Here is a 17,138-nt window from a genome sequence, read left to right on the forward strand (position 1 = left end):
AAGTAAAGCAATTACAGGGCGATTGCATTGCATACAATAAAGCGACAACCATATGGCTCCTGCCAGTTGCCGATAACTTTGTTACAAAACATGATCATCTCATACAATAAAATTTAGCATCATGTCTTGACCATATCACATCACAATATGCCCTACAAAAACAAGTTAGGCATCCTCTACTTTGTTGTTGCAAGTTTTACGTGGCTGCTATGGGCTGAGCAAGAACCGGTCTTACCTACGCATCAAAACCACAATGATAGTTCGTCAAGTTAGTGCTGTTTTAACCTTCTCAAGGAACGGGCGTAGCCACACTCGGTTCAACTAAAGTTGGAGAAACTGACACCCGCCAGCCACCTATGTGCAAAGCACGTCGGTAGAACCAGTCTCGCGTAAGCGTACGCGTAATGTCGGTCCGGGCCGCTTCATCCAACAATACTGCCGAACCAAAGTATGACATGCTGGTAAGCAGTATGACTTGTATCTCCCACAACTCACTTGTGTTCTACTCGTGCATATAACATCTATGCATAAAACCTGGCTCGGATGCCACTGCTGGGGAACGTAGTAATTTCAAAAAAATTCCTACACACACAAGATCATGGTGATGCATAGCAACGAGAGGGGACAGTGTTGTCCACGTACCCTCGTAGACCAAAGCGGAAGCGTTAGCACAACGCGGTTGATGTAGTCGTACGTCTTCACGATCCGACCGATCAAGTACCGAACGTACGGCACCTCTGAGTTCAACACACGTTCAACTCGATGACGTCCCACGAACTCTGATCCAGCAGAGCTTTGCGAGAAAGTTCCATCAGCACGATGGTTTGATGACGGTGTTGATGATGCTACCGATGCAGGGCTTCGCCTAAGCACGGCTACGATATTACCGAGGTGGAATCTGGTGGAGGAGGGCACCGCACACGGCTAAGAGATCAAGAGATCAATTCTTGTGTCTAGAGGTGCCCCCTGCCCCCGTATATAAAGGACCAGGGGGAGGGGGCGGCCGGCCAGGAGGAGGGCGTGCCAGGGAGGAGCCCTACTCCCACCGGGAGTAGGACTCCCTATTTTCCTAGTTGGAGTAGGAGGGGGAAAGGATGGGAAGGAAAGGGGGCGCCGCCCCCCTCCTTGTCCAATTCGGACTAGAGGGGGAGGGGGCGCGCGGCCAGCCCTAGCCGGCCCTCCTCTTCTCCAGTAAGGCCCATCTTGGCCCATTAAACTCCCCGGGGGGTTCCGGTAACCCCCTGGTACTCCGGTATATGTCTGAAACTCCCCAAAACCATTCCGGTGTCCGAACATAGTCATCCAATATATCAATATGTACGTCTCGACCATTTCGAGACTCCTCGTCATGTTCATGATCATATCCGGGACTCCGAACTACCTTCGGTACATCAAAACACAAAAACTCATAATACCGATCGTCACCGAACTTTAAGCATGCAGACCCTACGGGTTCAAGAACTATGTAGACATGACCGAGACACATTTCTGGTCAATAACCAATAGCGAACCTGGATGCTCATATTGGTTCCCACATATTCTACGAAGATCTTTATCGATCAAACCGCATAACTACATACGTTGTTCCCTTTGTCATCGGTATGTTACTTGTCCGAGATTCGATCGTCGGTATCTCAATACCTAGTTCAATCTCGTTACCGGCAAGTCTCTTTACTCGTTATGTAATGCATCATCCCGCAACTAACTCATTAGTCACATTGCTTGCAAGGCTTATAGTGATGTGCATTACCGAGAGGGCCCAGAGATACCTCTCTGACAATCAGAGTGACAATTCGTAATCTCGAAATACGTCAACTCAACAAGTACCTTCAGAGACACCTGTAGAGCACCTTTATAATCACCCAGTTACGTTGTGACGTTTGGTAGCACATAAAGTGTTCCTCTGATAATCGGGAGTTACATAATCTCATAGTCACAGGAACATGTATAAGTCATGAAGAAAGCAATAGCAACATACTAAACGATCAAGTGCTGAGCTAACGAAATGGGTCAAGTCAATCACATCATTCTTCTAATGATGTGATCCCATTGATCAAATGATAACTCATATCTATGGTTAGGAAACTCAACCATCTTTGATCAATGAGCTAGTCAAGTAGAGGCATACTAGTGACACTATGTTTGTCTATGTATTCACACATGTGTTATGTTTCTGGTTAATACAATTCTAGCATGAATAATAAACATTTATCATGATATGAGGAAATAAATAATAACTTTATTATTGCCTCTAGGGCATATTTCCTTCACTCCTTGATGCACATTTGTCAAGAGCATCAAAGAATCCAAAACAAAAAAACAATGTGAATTTGCAAGGGTGCAAGAGGCAGCCCGAAAAGACATTGAAAGAGCATTCAGTGTCTTGCAATCTAGGTTTGCCATTGTCCGTGGTCCTGCTCATTTTTTGGGATAAGAAAACCTTGAAGAACATCATGACATGCTGTGTTATCCTGCACAATATGATTCTTGAAGATGAGAGAGGATTGAACTTAGAATTCTTTTACGACAATGTGGGTAGCCGTGTCAAACCAGCTAGAGACCCAAACTGCATTAGAGCTTTTCTTCAGACATACAAGGAGATTGAAAATGCAGACAAGTTTTGTATTCATTTGTATTTGTATTCATGACAAGTTTTGTATTGCACTATTTAAGTTTGCTACGGTTATTTGAATAATTATTTGTAATGCGGATGATTATTGTATTATGTTTGATTCAAATAATTCAGTTTGTTTTCGATTGTTGAATTATGTTGTATTTGATATTTGCGGGCTGATGATATGCGGATGCAGCGGCGCAAAGAGCAGACCCCGCAAAGCCGACCCGTAAAAAAATATATTCCACGAATATACTTTTTTACGGATCCGTTTGGGGGGTCTGCATCTGTGTCAGCCCGAGCCAGCCCGTAAAAGCTGTTTTGCGCGAACTGCAAATGCGTTTTGCGGACCGGCGGGATGCGGGGTCTGCTAGAGTTGCTCTAAGCAAAATAAAACACTATATGGGCCGGGGAGAACGGCGATTGTGCGGACGGGCTCGCCTGCTCTCGGAACGTTTGCCAATCAGACAACGACGCGTTCCATACAAGATTGAATGCGATCGTATATATACCCAACGTATACAAACAGTGGAACAGTGATTGGCGGTGACGGAGCCGTGCGAAGTAACACTGGCTTATCGGTACAGCATGCTCCTGTCCCGGTGGTACATTACAGCACGCGTGAAAACCGGGACGGCATGGAAACGACGCTATCCGGACGGATAAGTCAAGGGTTGCAATGTGGGTCCACACTCGTGCCCGACAGTAAATAAAGGGAAAAGAGAAGTCTATCCTTTCGAGCGCCGCACGGGGCGAGAAGCTCAGCGCTATGGCGATGCGGCGCTCGAAGCTCAGCGCTATGGCGATGGCGGAGGCGGCAGACGACGGATTTCAGTTCCTATCAGATCCAACTGACAGGTATTTTTGGTTCCCCTCGTTTTTTGTTCTCAGAATTGGCCCCTGCAGTTAGAGGGTCATCTTATCAGTAAAGAGTAAAGACTCCAGAGCCTTGTTTTTTCATAGATTCCCATTGTCGGATCTCGCCGTAGACGAGTATTTGCTGCGCGGCGAAACAGATCAATCTCTGCTATGCGCCGTCGCTCAATCCAGCAATAGTGGTGTGGCCATGCGGCAGTCACGGTACAACAAGAATATGACAGTCGTTTCAAAAGGATCGCCCTGTCGAGTTCAGTGCATTCGACAGACAGAGACGATGGACAAGCATCTGACTTGCCCAACAAGTATACATATGCGACGGAGTGGTTCTACTTGAAGCACATACTAATTCTGATTGTTGTGCATGATCCTAGAGGGTTGACATATAATGAACTTTCTTGATTATCCCAGAGAAGAGTGGTTTATAATTATACTCATGATACCTTGACCAGTGTAGCACTCTGACTTGGTATTGAAACTGATACATATTTCTGAACAATGCATTCGAAAATTTGGTTACAATTATATGTCACTAATTCCTACTATTATGTGAAACATGGTTTTCGCTTCCCGGACCTCAGCGGCAGTAAATCATTACTGGATGGCGAAGCAATTCAAACTTTGGTGTGCACAGCCACTGAATCCAGCATTGGTGATGTGGGCGATACAGAAGAGACAATACAAGTAGATGTCAACAGCACTTGCAATGGAGTGGCCCTATCCCTGGCAAACTCAGAACATTCAACAAGCAAAGATAACCCGCAAGCACCTGGCTGGACAAAGAGGTATACAAGTGTCAATGCGTGTTTCTATTTCGAACATATGCCAACTTTGACTGGCATGTATGTTCCCTCAAAAAATACAATAGTGTAGTTAAAGTGTTGAACATTTGTATTGTTTGTGGGAGTCAACAATCACTTCCAAAGTGTGATTTTCGGTGGGGGTCTTAGTAAGGGATGAGACAGTGGAAACATTTACATTGGTGTTCACTGGATTTATCTGCATGATGGGCGGCAAACATCCACAGAACTTGCTCACAGGTGGGCAAAAACATGCATTTGTATTTTCAAGTTTTATTATCTTGTGTTTCCACACTTTGCCACTTTTCATCATTTCCCTGTTCGCGGGGTTGAATTTTGCTTTACATTAGGTTTCTCTGTGTATCGGTCTGATGATTGTAAAACTGTGTCTTGTTATGTCCGTGCAAATCAATGCAGAGCCATGGAGGTTGTAGCAATAGATAAGGTGATGCCAAATACCAGACATCGCTGGTGCAAGTGGCATGGCCTGAAGAAGGCAAAAGAATCTCATGGCTCAAATTGCACAAAGAGAAGCAAGTTTAGAACGGACTTCCACAAGATAATACACCACGTGCTGACAGCTGATGTGTTTGAGACTGGATGGAATTGATTGACAGAAACACATGGTTTGCAAAAACACCCTTACCTTACTCAAATCTACTCCGTGCAGAACCATATTTCAAGAACACAATCGCCACCGTGCATCACATGTAGTTGTTGTGCACGACGCAATGTGTTTAGAAGACAGAATTCAGTCGAACAAGTCGAAAGGTAAAGAAGTGATTGTGTTGCATGAACCACACAATGGATATGGGCTGATGTTGTAGGTAGTGCAGTTGGAAATTTCATTGGGTTAACTGCTACAGAGCGTAAATGGAAGGTCGGTCGACCAACCAGCAGCAGGGACAAGCCTCCATATATGATGATCGCTGTGCAAAGAGCCAAAAATGTAAGTTGGTGCCACATATGGGTGTTGCTGGAGAATTTGGTACAAGCAAGCATACACGCTTTTGCAGTATATGTCGTCAGCCAGGGCACAAGAGCACCACGTATCCATAGAGCGGTGACCTCCCTCAAATGGCATGAAAAGAAGCAAAATGCTCGAACTGCGGAGTGGGAGGGATCGGAAGAACACCTGCAACAACCCTAAGGTTGTGCTACATGTTGCCGAGAAAGGTGCCCTTGTACGGGCTGTAGCTCTGTGATTGAACTGAATAAGCAGTGCGTAGCACTGACATTTGGCTGTTTTTCCTTGTATGATGAGGCTTAGTAGCCATTGGTGTGAAATGGATTATGCATTGTCGGGTTAGTAATTGTGATGATGTTTCTCTTCGATTAGTCTCAACCTCTGACTTATGTGGCGATGTGTTGTTTAAATCTAACTTTCCTGAATTACTAGCTGAGTAGGTTCTGATGCTATCTATGTCTGCTGCTGAGATCGATATTGCACTATTAATCTTCAGAATGATTTTGGTCTCTTGTCTTCTATTCATTTTTCTGGTGATTTTTCAAGCATCAGATACATGATTGTTTTGTTCAGATAGGCTTATATGCTCGACAGACAACTCAACCGAGCTGGCACCGACCAAACAGCTGTGTACACGTCCGTGGTTTAGGCCATGGGCGGGGCATAGCACTGTACCATGTAGTTGATTTTTGAATGCTTTTGGAACGCCTGCCCAGCAAGCCCTGTAGTACTTAATAGCATGCTTTTGGAGTGCCTGCCCAGCTTCATTTGGTGGTGCGATTTGCTGCTGGCCTGGATCAATTTGCGCCAGCAGAGCTGTCCACGGCCCAACCGAATCCAGGTGCTCTGTGTAGGCTTCCTGCCATGCATTCCACCTCGTCCCGGCTGCCATCGACTGAGGAAGCGCTCGCCGGCGAACTGACCTTGGCAGGCGACGTATGTCACCACTACCCTGCCGCAATCCGGGTAGGGGACTACAGGGAGGGCGATCAGATTTGCATCTTGGTTGGCGTTCGCCATGAGCTGTAGCTAGGGTTCTTAAATCAAATTTGGGGAATCGAGTGAGCAAGTATGTGCGGGTCAGCTAAATAAACGACAGGCGCCAACGATGGACCGAGCAAGCGCTGCCTCCCACCATGTGTGACGGCGTCGCGGTCGTAAACGGCAGGGGCGATGACGCGCCGTGAGAAACCAACGGCCGTCCAAGACCAAGTTCTGTATATAAATAGCTCTTTATGACGTACAGATACCCTGCAAGCCTACAATTCAACGTACGGACCACATCCCAAAACGAGTTGAATGGATAGCGATACCGGGAGCGTGCGCGCTCCTCCGCGCCTATCAATTTCCGATGGGGCGACCCACTACAAAAGTGGACCCGAGGGGTATGGGCGGTGTATACCAAATGCACTGTAGTTGGCGCTATAAGCGCCGAATAGGACTTACGGCTAGTAGTTATTAGTGTCGCTAGCTAAAGATGAGTATGAGTGGACCAACCCAATAGGTGAGTGACGCCATGCACGACGTCAGTGAATGCCTGTGCCATATCGGGAAGAGCGACTTATAGACGCTTCCCGACACGTCTATGTCTCTCTTGTAGCAAGATCGATGGATGTGTTGGCCAGGTTAATAAGTCCAGGCCCGACTAGCAAGATGCGTACAAACCTATGTAGCCCTCGCTAGCTAGTAATTCATAATTTTTTTTGCGATGATAGTAATTCATAGTTGATCACGAGCACATATGCTCCCCCGTGGAACAGTAAACTCGAAAATACTGGCAAAAGTATTTAAAATCTAATTCTTTTGCACATAAACGATGAACAAATTTATAGGGGCGTGCAAAATCTCATGGCAATTTGACATTGGAGGAGCTAGGGACAGAAAAAACAAAATAATTGCTCCAAAATCATAAAAATTGGAAACTTTCTCAAAACATTTTTTTTCAGAGCTTCTCCAATGGCAAATTGCCCCGAAATTTTGCACACACCTATAAAACCTTGAAGCCCTTAAAAACCCTATAAAACCTTGTGCATCTTTGGAGCCAAAAAATAAATTGTTTTTGTTTCTTTTCCCTAGCACTGAAACGCTAGCTAGCTTCTATAAAGTAGTAAATACTACTGTTCTTCTTGGATTTTTTACCTTTATATTTCTATATTAAAAAATATTCTCCTAGGGAGTAAAATATATTTTAAAATATTTGTTTTTTATAAATTTTCTAAAAATAATTCTTCATTTATTAAGAAATGTTCATGCAGATCAAAAAAGTGTGCTCACATTTTTAATCAAAGTTTCATGACATTTAAAAAGTATTGGTACCATTCAACAATAATTTTCACACAATTAAAAATTGTTTATGACATTACTAAAAATGTTATGATTTTTTAAAAAAATTGTGCAATTTTTAAAATTTTCAATGATTTGTAACCATTTAAAATAAATTTGCACATGTTCAATTTTTTTCACGAAAGTGTAAACATTTGGCGTCACAATGTTTTACAAAAATGTTCTTGACATGTAAAAAAATCTATAACCAGTGAAAGATGTTCAAATGTTCTAAAAATGATCAGAAACATGTAAAATAAAATACAATTTTTATGAAAATATTTCGTGAGATGTGAAATAATATCCACTCTTTTTTAAGGAAAACATTTGAAAAAAAGAAGAAGAAACAAGGAAATGAAGAAAAAGAGGAAACATAAAAACGAACATGAAAAAACAAAAAGTATAGAAATAAAAACTGTAAATAAAACCAATATAAAAAAGTAGAAAAATATATCTAAAGAAAAATCGAATGAAGCCTCCCTCAAACCAGGGGAAAGTTCCAAAACCGCTTGCTGGAAGGTTCCCCAAACTGGTCCGTGGTAGGTCCCCCAAAACACTGGAAAACGTTGTTGGGCCGACCTACTTCGCCGGAGGCTGAAGGCGGACGCTTCTTCTATCTCGCAATAAGCGAGACATAGCTTTTCCGGGCTTTACGTAGCCTTGTGCAATTACAAATCATTCCTTTGTTAATAGCTGAAACATCACTATAAAATTTCTGGAGGAAGAAAAATCATCTATCTATAATGGAATACTACTAAAAGGTATACATGTTTCGCATGACAAACACTCTCATTTTGTTCATATGTAGTCTTCAAAAATGTTGTGTAACGGAAACATATTATCAAACGACCAAACTATAACACGCTCAATGCATGTCATGCATCGTTTGTGCTACTCACGTACGTGCTATTCTCACGGTTTTCATCTCCGGTTTGGCATCCTCTAGATAGTTCTCTGTGTTTAGAGAGCCCCCAGCTGCAGGTTACGACTGAATAGAGGAAATGTGTTCAGGGGTATAGGACTGTGAGGAAAAATATAAGACTTTGGGAGGAATGGGAATGTCAGGATTTTTTTTTAAAAAGGAGGTTAACCCCTGGTCTCTGCATCTGAGCGACGCATGCGCCCATTTTATTAATTATTCATAAAGACCTTACAAAGTAGTATATCAGGTAGCCTGAAGCCACCATCTAAGCAACAACTGTCGCTACTCTTATCCATCTGATGAAGGGCTGCCGATAGTCCAAATCTAATACCAAACAGACATCGCATAAATGCCTAACATCTAAAGCGAGAGGCCCCAACCAAGCCACATACTGGGTTTGGGACACAAGCTGGTCCGACGCACTCTCTGTATCGTCGCCGCCATCTTCCATCAATCCCTCTTCAGAAAAGAAACTAATGCACCGACTTTGCCAAGCCTCTCTGCCATCGACGCCACCATGACACCGGACAACATCCTCCTCATGCGCGAATCCATCTCTGCGCATCGGACGCCGAGTCTCCACAGCGCCATGCAGCCGAGATCCGTCGCCATCAATGTGTAAGATGAAGCACCGCTCCACCAAAAAAGCCGTCCTCTGGTACCTCGAGCCCGTGTGTACCTCCAAGAATGACGCCCTCAAGGGGGAAAGGACACCAGAGCGTCTCCGTCATCCGATCTACTGATCCAGGGTTTCCCCCGGAGGTAGCAAAGAGTGGGCTTGAATTTCTCCAAGGCATCATTCAAGAAGGGAACGACACATATAGCGCCGCCACCGCCGGCCTTGGTAGTACCCGAAAGCAAGTTTTCATCCAGATCTGTTCGAAGAAATCCAACTCTCGTGCATGGGCCTCCACCACCACCAACACCACCAGGCCGAGCACACACCGTCGCCGGCACCTTAGAGGCCGCGAGACTCGACGACCCCTTGCCTGACAGGCTACCACGGCCCGGCCCGATCCAATCTATCGAGGCGGCACCACTGGACGGGGACAAGCCCTCCAGCCCACCACAGAACGAGCCGCCGCCGGAGCTTCGAGGCACCGCGCCACCAAGCCCACCAAGAACGATTGCGCCGCCCGCGAGGAAGAAGAGAGAGTCGTGCCAGTGAGAAGCCCCGCCCCGCCGTCGCCGGCACTACCCGGGCTTTGCCCGGCAGTGGCCCTCGGCGGCGGCGAGGAGGAGGGAATGGTGGAGGAGGGTGGCGGGGCGAGGGGGGGGGGGCGGCTAGGGTTCCTCGTGTCGCTTCGGAGAGGGGCGCGGGGGACGGGTGGGGGTCCTCCGAGAGGTCTCGAAAGCTTGAATATTGGGAGATAGCTTAAGTTTTTCAATATACAAGCGGCCGTCTCGCCGAGAGATTCTTCTTCAAATTAATTAATAATCAGCAACAAGACAAAGAAACGTGTAGGAAGGAAGCAGGAGAGATTCGGTCGTCAGATGTTCCCAACAGCCAGCCAAGCCATGGAGATGGAAAGCCGCCTCATCCAAAACTTAATCTCCAACAGCTCCACCTGTCAACCTCTCCCACTCCAAGATTAAAGCACACCCCACAACCCAATGCAAGCAAGAAAAGATCGCCATATGGCAGTTGAAACCGGAATAACTCACTTTGCAGCAAGATATGATATGACAATGATCGATGGATGTTAGCTTCCTTTTCATCATTAACTAGTACTTCCTCCCTCTGTTCGGAATTACTCGTCTCGGAAATGGACGTATTTAGAACTAAAATACGTCCGATACATCCATTTCTGCGACAAGTAATTCCGAACGGAGGGAGTACTTGGTCTCAGAATCAATCAAGACTGCAAGAGCAACAGCGACGGCGCCCACTCCATCTCTTGCTTCCCCCTCGCCGCTTCTTCAGATACCCGGCAGATCAAAGCCCCGGCCTGCAAGCCTCCTCAGCTCCTCAACCTTCCATTCCCTCCCCTTCCCTCCTGACCTTGCTTGCCATCTCCGTCCACGCTTCTCGGGCAATTCCCCCGCTTCCGACGTTACCTTGCCTTGGACGGGCGCTGCATCGGCCGACGTACGCTAGCTATATGTGATCCTTCCAGGCCGGGGGTCGATGACGGACCATTTCGCGGTGATGGCGGGCCGGCTGCTCACGGCGTCCACGGTGCAGTCCGCCATCGACGAGGCCTCCAATGCGGCTTCGTCCTCGACGCCGGCGGGCGGTGGGGAGGCCGTGGTCGTCGGAGGTGGCGGCGGCAGGCCGAAGAGCGGCGTGCTGGTGGAATGCAGGATCTGCCAGGAGGACGGCGACGAGACCTGCATGGAGGCCCCTTGCTCCTGCAAGGGCAGCCTGAAGGTAAAAACGTCTTGGCATATACTGTACGTACGTACATTGCTCTTGTCTGAAAGCAGTAGCTGAATTGAATCGGTGTGTCTTTCAGTATGCTCACCGGACATGCGTCCAGAGGTGGTGCGACGAGAAGGGGGACACCATATGTGAGATATGCTTGCAGGTAAAATTTAGTTTCCCTGATAACTTGTGCACATGACTGACTCATGGAGAAATTATTATCTCAAATCATCTAACAATATGCTAGATAACTGCATGCTGTCATGCTGTCATCCACTGATGTATAGCTTGTGTTTGTTGATGGTAAAACAGCAATTCACACCAAACTACAAGGCTCCTTCCAAGCTGTTTCAGCAGGGAAGAAACTCCATCTTCTTCAGGTACCAATCTTCCAATGCTTCACCTGTCAAACATATGACATCTCACAAATGGATCATCTAATGCTCTTTACATTAGCAGAACCCCTGCGTACATCCAGGCACAGGCCCGGAGCTCTTCCACCTCGACAAGCTACGAGTACGATCGCCAAGCTTCCACCCCGAAAGCTGTAATCTGCTGTCGCATAATTGCTATAACTGTAAGTGCCGGTGAAACATACAGACATCCGTTGTTTCGTTCGACGGCTTGGAAAATTAACAACCTGATGAAACATTGTTGCAACCTCAGCTGATGCTTCTCCTGGTGCTCCACGACGCCATCTCGGTCTACCTCGGCGAACAAGGCGTCTACACCATTGCCCTGGTCACCGTAAGTGAGGCTCCGGGAAATTTGGATACAATCCACACGTTTTCCTTAGACTAGATGCATACATATGGAACCCAGCAAATGTAACCTGATGTGTGCAAAATTTTGTTTTGTGGAACCAGCTGCTGATGCTTAGAACTGCTGGAATTGTGATACCTGTTTACATCATCTTGGTCGCAGTGACCGAACTGCTTTATCGACGCAGCGAGTGGCAGGTTTGTAAAACCAACTAGATCCTAGTGCTGAAATTTGTATGAAGTTTCTTGCTGAAATGGAAATGGAACGCAATGCAGGCTATGCATGGTCAGGTTTCAGAACCAGAAGCCGCAGGGAGCACGCAGCCGGTGCCAATTCCGCCACAGCAACAACGTGTGGTTATCACCATCCAGTAGTGCACCAAGGAAAACATATATGGACATCAGTCCTCAAGTATATGATCATGTTAACATAAGAGATGGAGGATATGTACATAATAATTGTGAGCTGTGGGCTTGTGGCTGTACGTATATGATCTTCGGAATACCTGTACATATCGAAAGAAAAAATGTGCATATGTACATACATGGACACTGGCTTCAGAAGCCATGAAGATGGAGTGTGCCTGCTGTACATGACAAGGGACAGGAGTACAAGATGATGTAGGAATTTTAGACTTGTGCAATGTACATTCGATGCGCAGAGAAAATGCAGGAATCACTCTATCGCCTACATTGTTGTTGTTATTGTTGCTCGACAATTCGCCAGTTCCAAATGCTGCTTGTGTAAGGTATATCAGCCTCTAGGTGCACTACCATGCTGTTGTCGACAGCACAAATTTCGATACCATAGACAGAGTACATCCGATATAAAGTCGCAAGACTTAAGGATTAGCACTTAGTTCAAAATTTCACGGTTCAAACGGCATCAACAGTTCATCCATGTCCAGCAATCAGATCACAACTCTATGGTAAAAACAGAACTACATTTTGAGCCCTATAACAAGGTGCAAGTTAGGTCATCATGCTTCTGCAAGTTTTTCATCTGTAAATGACAGCTCCAACACTGGATTTTCATCTGTGAGCTACTTACCAAGATTTTTAACCCATCCAAGAAATATACATTCACGGAGGCCACCTCTGATGAAGTGCACGGTGAGCAACCGGTGGGCTGTTTTTCAGTTCCAGTTCTTTCTTTGCCTGTAAAATCGACAAGTAGAACCTAATCACTTCTCTATGATTTGAATTCCGTATACGCACACGGCAAGAATGATATCCTACCAACCTAAAAATTGTCTAATCATATTTTCTTTAAAGAGTGTAAACGGTACGAGTACTTTCTGTTCTTCTGCTGGGTTCTCCAGAAGCAAGCTAGTGCCCCAAATGTACAGCTGGCAACTGCAACACCCAGGGCAGCTCCAATTGGGACTCTTGCAGCATGCGAGGAGGCGGCATCGTCAGCAAGTGCCGCCCCTACTTGGGTCCTCCCTTGAAGAGACTCCGTGTAGGTTTCTTTATAGGATGATACGAGCGTCTTCCCATAGTAGTTAACCAAGAATGGAAACACTTCATCCTCATTCCAGTCAACCTGCAAGGCCCCGCCACTCGTCCTGCTTGAAGAACGATAGCAAGATGGGCAGAGTGCCTTTGGAGGCCAGATAGCCTTAGGAAATGATGGATCGCCAGTTCCCATATCCTTTTCTTCTTTCATCAACCTCTCATTAACTTTGTTATGTGTGCTCCATAGCCAGAGGCTGAGATCACGGGCTGACTTGAAGGGAACTGACACACTACAAGCAAAGGCCACAGTCAGGTATGTAGTAGATTTTTTTTTTTAAAACAACAATGTAACACAAAGTTTGTTTTGCAAACCTTGAGCACATATCATAGAAGTGTTTGCGGCATTCCTCACAGATGAAGAAATTGTGTATGAAATCACATATTGATGTAAAGGTTGATTGGCTTTCTCCATCCCCAATTTGGACAGTAAGTGAATGCAGCAAAACCCATAGACCACAGCTGATTAAGTTCATGAGATATTAAGTTGTCAATAACAACATTTTTCATCTGCCTGTCCGACAGCCTACTTTAATTAAAAAAACGTACATAAAAGAGTCCGCATAATACCAAAAAAATAAAATTGCACCAAATGAAAATTATACAGAGAGCAGACGTCACCTAAATCCTCTTGTTTCACTTTTACTTCCACGACAGAACATCTGCAGCAAAAACAAAAATAAGAAGAGCAAATCTGAACTAAACAAAATGAAAAACACATACACAATACATTCTTTGTATCCTTTTAGTTAAACAACTATGGGAAATAGAAATTGGCTCTACAAGGAAGGAATCACATGCCTAAAGCAAAGCATGGTCTGCTGACAAAATGCGTCAGATATTAGGCTAGAGTAAATCAGGACTGAACAATCTATACCTAAATAAAGCAAATCACTAGTTCAGATCATGTGTGCGTGGGATATCAACAAGATCCCAATTTAAGAGAACACATAGAAAAGAAATCGGCATCAGGCTAAGCATAAGAAAGAGGACATACCCAGTAACCGCGAGGCACCTCCTTTCCACAGATCTTGTGGTTATCTGCTGCAACACTTTCCAACAATTTAGAACTGTCTTGTGAACTTAAAGAGAGGTTTGAAGGCCAGTGATCATCCAAGTTAATAAGCAGCTCAGCAGATCCTCTTCGACACCTATGATCAACAAAAACATTTACAAAATGAACAATGCAGAATAACTATACTTCATCACTACAAATTCAAAAGAGCACCCTCATACCTCTTGGATGGATGATGAGCCACCAAAATTTGTAAAAACCTTATAAGAGAGTCACGAGTGTCTGCTTTGATCATCTACAGTTTGCAAGTAACAGTAGCAGTAGTCAGAAAAAGAGCAGCAACTAGCATGTCATTTGTGAATTTTGATCATTTAACTAGAACCTTGTGCTCCAAAATTATCTGTAACGCATGAGCTGTTGCTTCCTCAACATCGTAAATTGCTTGAACAACCTAATACAACAGATTGAGTACATCAACGAAGGTTCTGAAGGACTCAATAAACTGCTTGCTAGTGCATGAAATAAGATTTTATGCAATTGGCTCAACAAATAAATTATGCAGCTGTACCTTCTTAGGATCTGAAGCATTGTTTGGAAGCACATTTTCATTCTCATATTTTTTGTCATCCAAAGTGAACGAGCTGCACATAGCATAGAGGGTATATTAATAAATCCATCATGCCTGTAATGGTAGAAATGAACGAAAAGATAGAAGCATCTAAGCAACAGAATAAGATGTTAAGCCCAAATACACACACATATGTACTTAGTTAAGAAACAGAGGTAACAGAAATAGGTGCACAAAAATTTAATAGTTCGGTAGATGACATATCAACCGAACTTTTAGCAATAGTGAAATAGTTGGGAGAAAAACTTGCCTTTCCAGTTGCTTATTTATCCACTTAAGTAAACGCTCTGCTGTTCTTCCATCATCAATCAATTTTATGTCGCTTTTCTCTTGCTTCCGGTCCCACTTAGTGTTAGCAAATTTTGGTGGGGGTCCCCAAAGTAGGAAAGGATAATGGTCAACAGAAAATCTACTGCAAAGATCTACGTTCACCTGTGCTGCCAACATTCAAAAGAAATAAAACATCACTGCATGCCAATGCACACCACTGCTCGAGGGACTAATAAGTTATCAGTAAAATTCAGTATATTGGGTTTCTGACAGAATGAGAATTAAATTAAATGAGAGACAAAAAAATTCACATTAGAAGAACCTCCTGTATTTCTAGCCTTCAGGTTGGCAATAACAAACAGGAGAACTATAAACTGAAGATGCACATCGATACTTCTCTACGTTATTTTGCCATGCAGTAACAGAACTGCATAATATCGCCTTTAAAGCTTCTTATTATTAGTTGTTTAGCTTGAGCAAACTGATGAAGATTATCAGCCTTTGTGAGAAGTACTGTACCTTTGATGCACAATCAACCCTAGCCATCAGTATTCTCCCAGGATGTGCAGCATCTGGACCATTGAAAAGTTTTGCAACCTTCTCATAATGGGGCTGCAGGTAAGGAAGAAATCAAGCTCAGCAAGAGCGGCTTTTCAGATCATATGAATATATGATACACTCTACAACCATAGGCTCAATACCTTGTAGTTTCTGCAAGCTGGACACCTGCACAAGCATGATGGGCATTTTAGTAAGCAGAAATAAAACAAGCCGGAAACAAATAACACTAAGCAGGAATGAAATGGAGTACCAACAGGGTGTTAAGAGTATGTTTGCACAGAGGCAAGCCAGTCAGTCCTTCAAATTTTGTATGTAAAGATGGTTTCAAATTTGGCAAGCAGTAATTTACTAGGGGCAAAAAAGATGTTCTATCAGTGAATATTCTCTAACTGAGAGGCAGTGGTATCACCCATGTGGCCATGTCTATTAAGTAGCTAGGCATAATGATCAATAGTTTAAGTGTTTAATACCAATAGCCTAACAAGTCAACCCAAAATAAGATTGGCCGGGACGGGAACACTCTAGAGCATAGATTCTAGAATGAAACACGGCATAGTGTTGCAGAGCATTGAAGTGTTGGGTAATTCTTCAGTGGGTTAACAAAATCATCATGATGCAGTCAGTGGCGATTTCAGAAACAAACGAAGAAAATACAACCGCGCTGCTCTGAGATATACACAGAACTACGCACAAGGGGGTTAATACCGTGCTCAGTAGCTGAAATCAGAGGCGAACTAATCATTTCCGATTTGCGACCGACAGATCGACAACGGCATGAAGCCACGCGCCACACCTCGGGCCACCAGGCTATCCCGAACCCGTCCCGCGATTCCGGATCAAATCGAATCGAAGCAATCCGTATATGGAATAAAATAAAATAGACACGCGAATCAAGCCGGGGGAGCGACTGACCAGTGGGCGAAGAACTCGACGACGGCGAACTGCTCCCGCGAGGCGGTGAGGAAGGCGTCGAAGCTGGTGGCGTTGAGGTCCACGGCGTAGTCCCCCTGCGCGGCGGCCCCGGCCCCGGCCCCGTCGCCGACGCCCAGCGAACGGAGCGCGCCCGCGCGCCCCGCGAGGGAGGAGGCGACGGCGAGGGCGAGGAGGAGGGCCCGCGCCGCCGCGGGAGCCATGGGATCGGCCGGCGGGGGCTGGATCTCGCCGGTCCGGCGCGGCGGGGAGCGATCCGCTTCGGACACCCGCGCAGCTCTCGTGCTGCGATTGGTCAGACCAGCAGTAGTATTCCCACTAGTAGCCTCCGCCTGGGGTTTAGACTTTTGGTTAGGGGAAAGCTTTTTCCCGTAATTACGTCTGCGGATTCCTAATCATGCCGTGCTACAGTGGAGTAAAAGGCCGGGGAGCAGTTATCTGTCCGCTGAGCGGTGGGTCCGGATGGGTGGGCGGGGGACATGTGGCCCACCGGTAGCGGGGTTGGAGATGAGTGTGTTTCGTGTGGCTTTGCTGGGTGGGGTTCGTGTTGGGTGCTGTGCCACGCTACGCTTTTTCGCAGGTCAAACGGTGC

The 17,138-nt window shown here is 45.4% G+C and overlaps 3 protein-coding genes across 6 annotated transcripts; 2 read left to right on the forward strand and 1 right to left on the reverse strand.

Annotated features, from left to right (window-relative positions):
• The first annotated feature begins 3,049 nt into the window (after window positions 1–3,049).
• LOC119349403 lies at window positions 3,050–5,646 on the forward strand. Of its 3 annotated transcripts, XR_005169415.1 has the most exons (4): window positions 3,050–3,472; window positions 3,578–3,959; window positions 4,072–4,530; window positions 4,708–5,646. XR_005169415.1 is itself a non-coding variant. In XM_037617434.1 (3 exons), the coding sequence occupies exons 1-3, from the start codon at window positions 3,384–3,386 to the stop codon at window positions 4,898–4,900; spliced, it is 486 nt and encodes a 161-aa protein (XP_037473331.1). In that variant the 5' UTR covers window positions 3,050–3,383; the 3' UTR covers window positions 4,901–5,646. The 3 variants fall into 3 exon arrangements, 1 of the variants encoding a protein (XP_037473331.1); XM_037617434.1 differs by lacking the exon at window positions 3,578–3,959 and having other exon boundaries at window positions 4,072–4,275; XR_005169414.1 differs by lacking the exon at window positions 3,578–3,959 and having other exon boundaries at window positions 3,053–3,472.
• A 4,966-nt stretch (window positions 5,647–10,612) lies between these two features.
• Window positions 10,613–12,316, forward strand: LOC119349405 (E3 ubiquitin-protein ligase MARCHF2-like). Its single transcript, XM_037617437.1, has 7 exons — window positions 10,613–10,872; window positions 10,958–11,029; window positions 11,179–11,246; window positions 11,326–11,443; window positions 11,533–11,613; window positions 11,733–11,825; window positions 11,904–12,316. The coding sequence occupies exons 1-7, from the start codon at window positions 10,630–10,632 to the stop codon at window positions 12,000–12,002; spliced, it is 774 nt and encodes a 257-aa protein (XP_037473334.1). The 5' UTR covers window positions 10,613–10,629; the 3' UTR covers window positions 12,003–12,316.
• A 139-nt stretch (window positions 12,317–12,455) lies between these two features.
• LOC119349404 (sulfhydryl oxidase 1-like) lies at window positions 12,456–16,813 on the reverse strand. Of its 2 annotated transcripts, none has more exons than XM_037617435.1 (12): window positions 16,529–16,813; window positions 15,757–15,781; window positions 15,575–15,667; window positions 15,036–15,217; window positions 14,726–14,798; window positions 14,540–14,608; window positions 14,379–14,452; window positions 14,140–14,293; window positions 13,764–13,804; window positions 13,458–13,604; window positions 12,871–13,375; window positions 12,456–12,785 (listed from the first exon to the last, which is right to left on the reverse strand). In XM_037617435.1, the coding sequence occupies exons 1-11, from the start codon at window positions 16,747–16,749 to the stop codon at window positions 12,886–12,888; spliced, it is 1,569 nt and encodes a 522-aa protein (XP_037473332.1). In that variant the 5' UTR covers window positions 16,750–16,813; the 3' UTR covers window positions 12,456–12,785; window positions 12,871–12,885. The 2 variants fall into 2 exon arrangements, with proteins under 2 accessions (XP_037473332.1, XP_037473333.1); XM_037617436.1 differs by having other exon boundaries at window positions 12,923–13,375; window positions 16,529–16,808.
• Between the last annotated feature and the right edge of the window lie 325 nt (window positions 16,814–17,138).

Source organism: Triticum dicoccoides, chromosome 1B, assembly GCF_002162155.2.
Source record: "Triticum dicoccoides isolate Atlit2015 ecotype Zavitan chromosome 1B, WEW_v2.0, whole genome shotgun sequence".
NCBI classification, from domain to species: Eukaryota; Viridiplantae; Streptophyta; class Magnoliopsida; order Poales; family Poaceae; genus Triticum; species Triticum dicoccoides.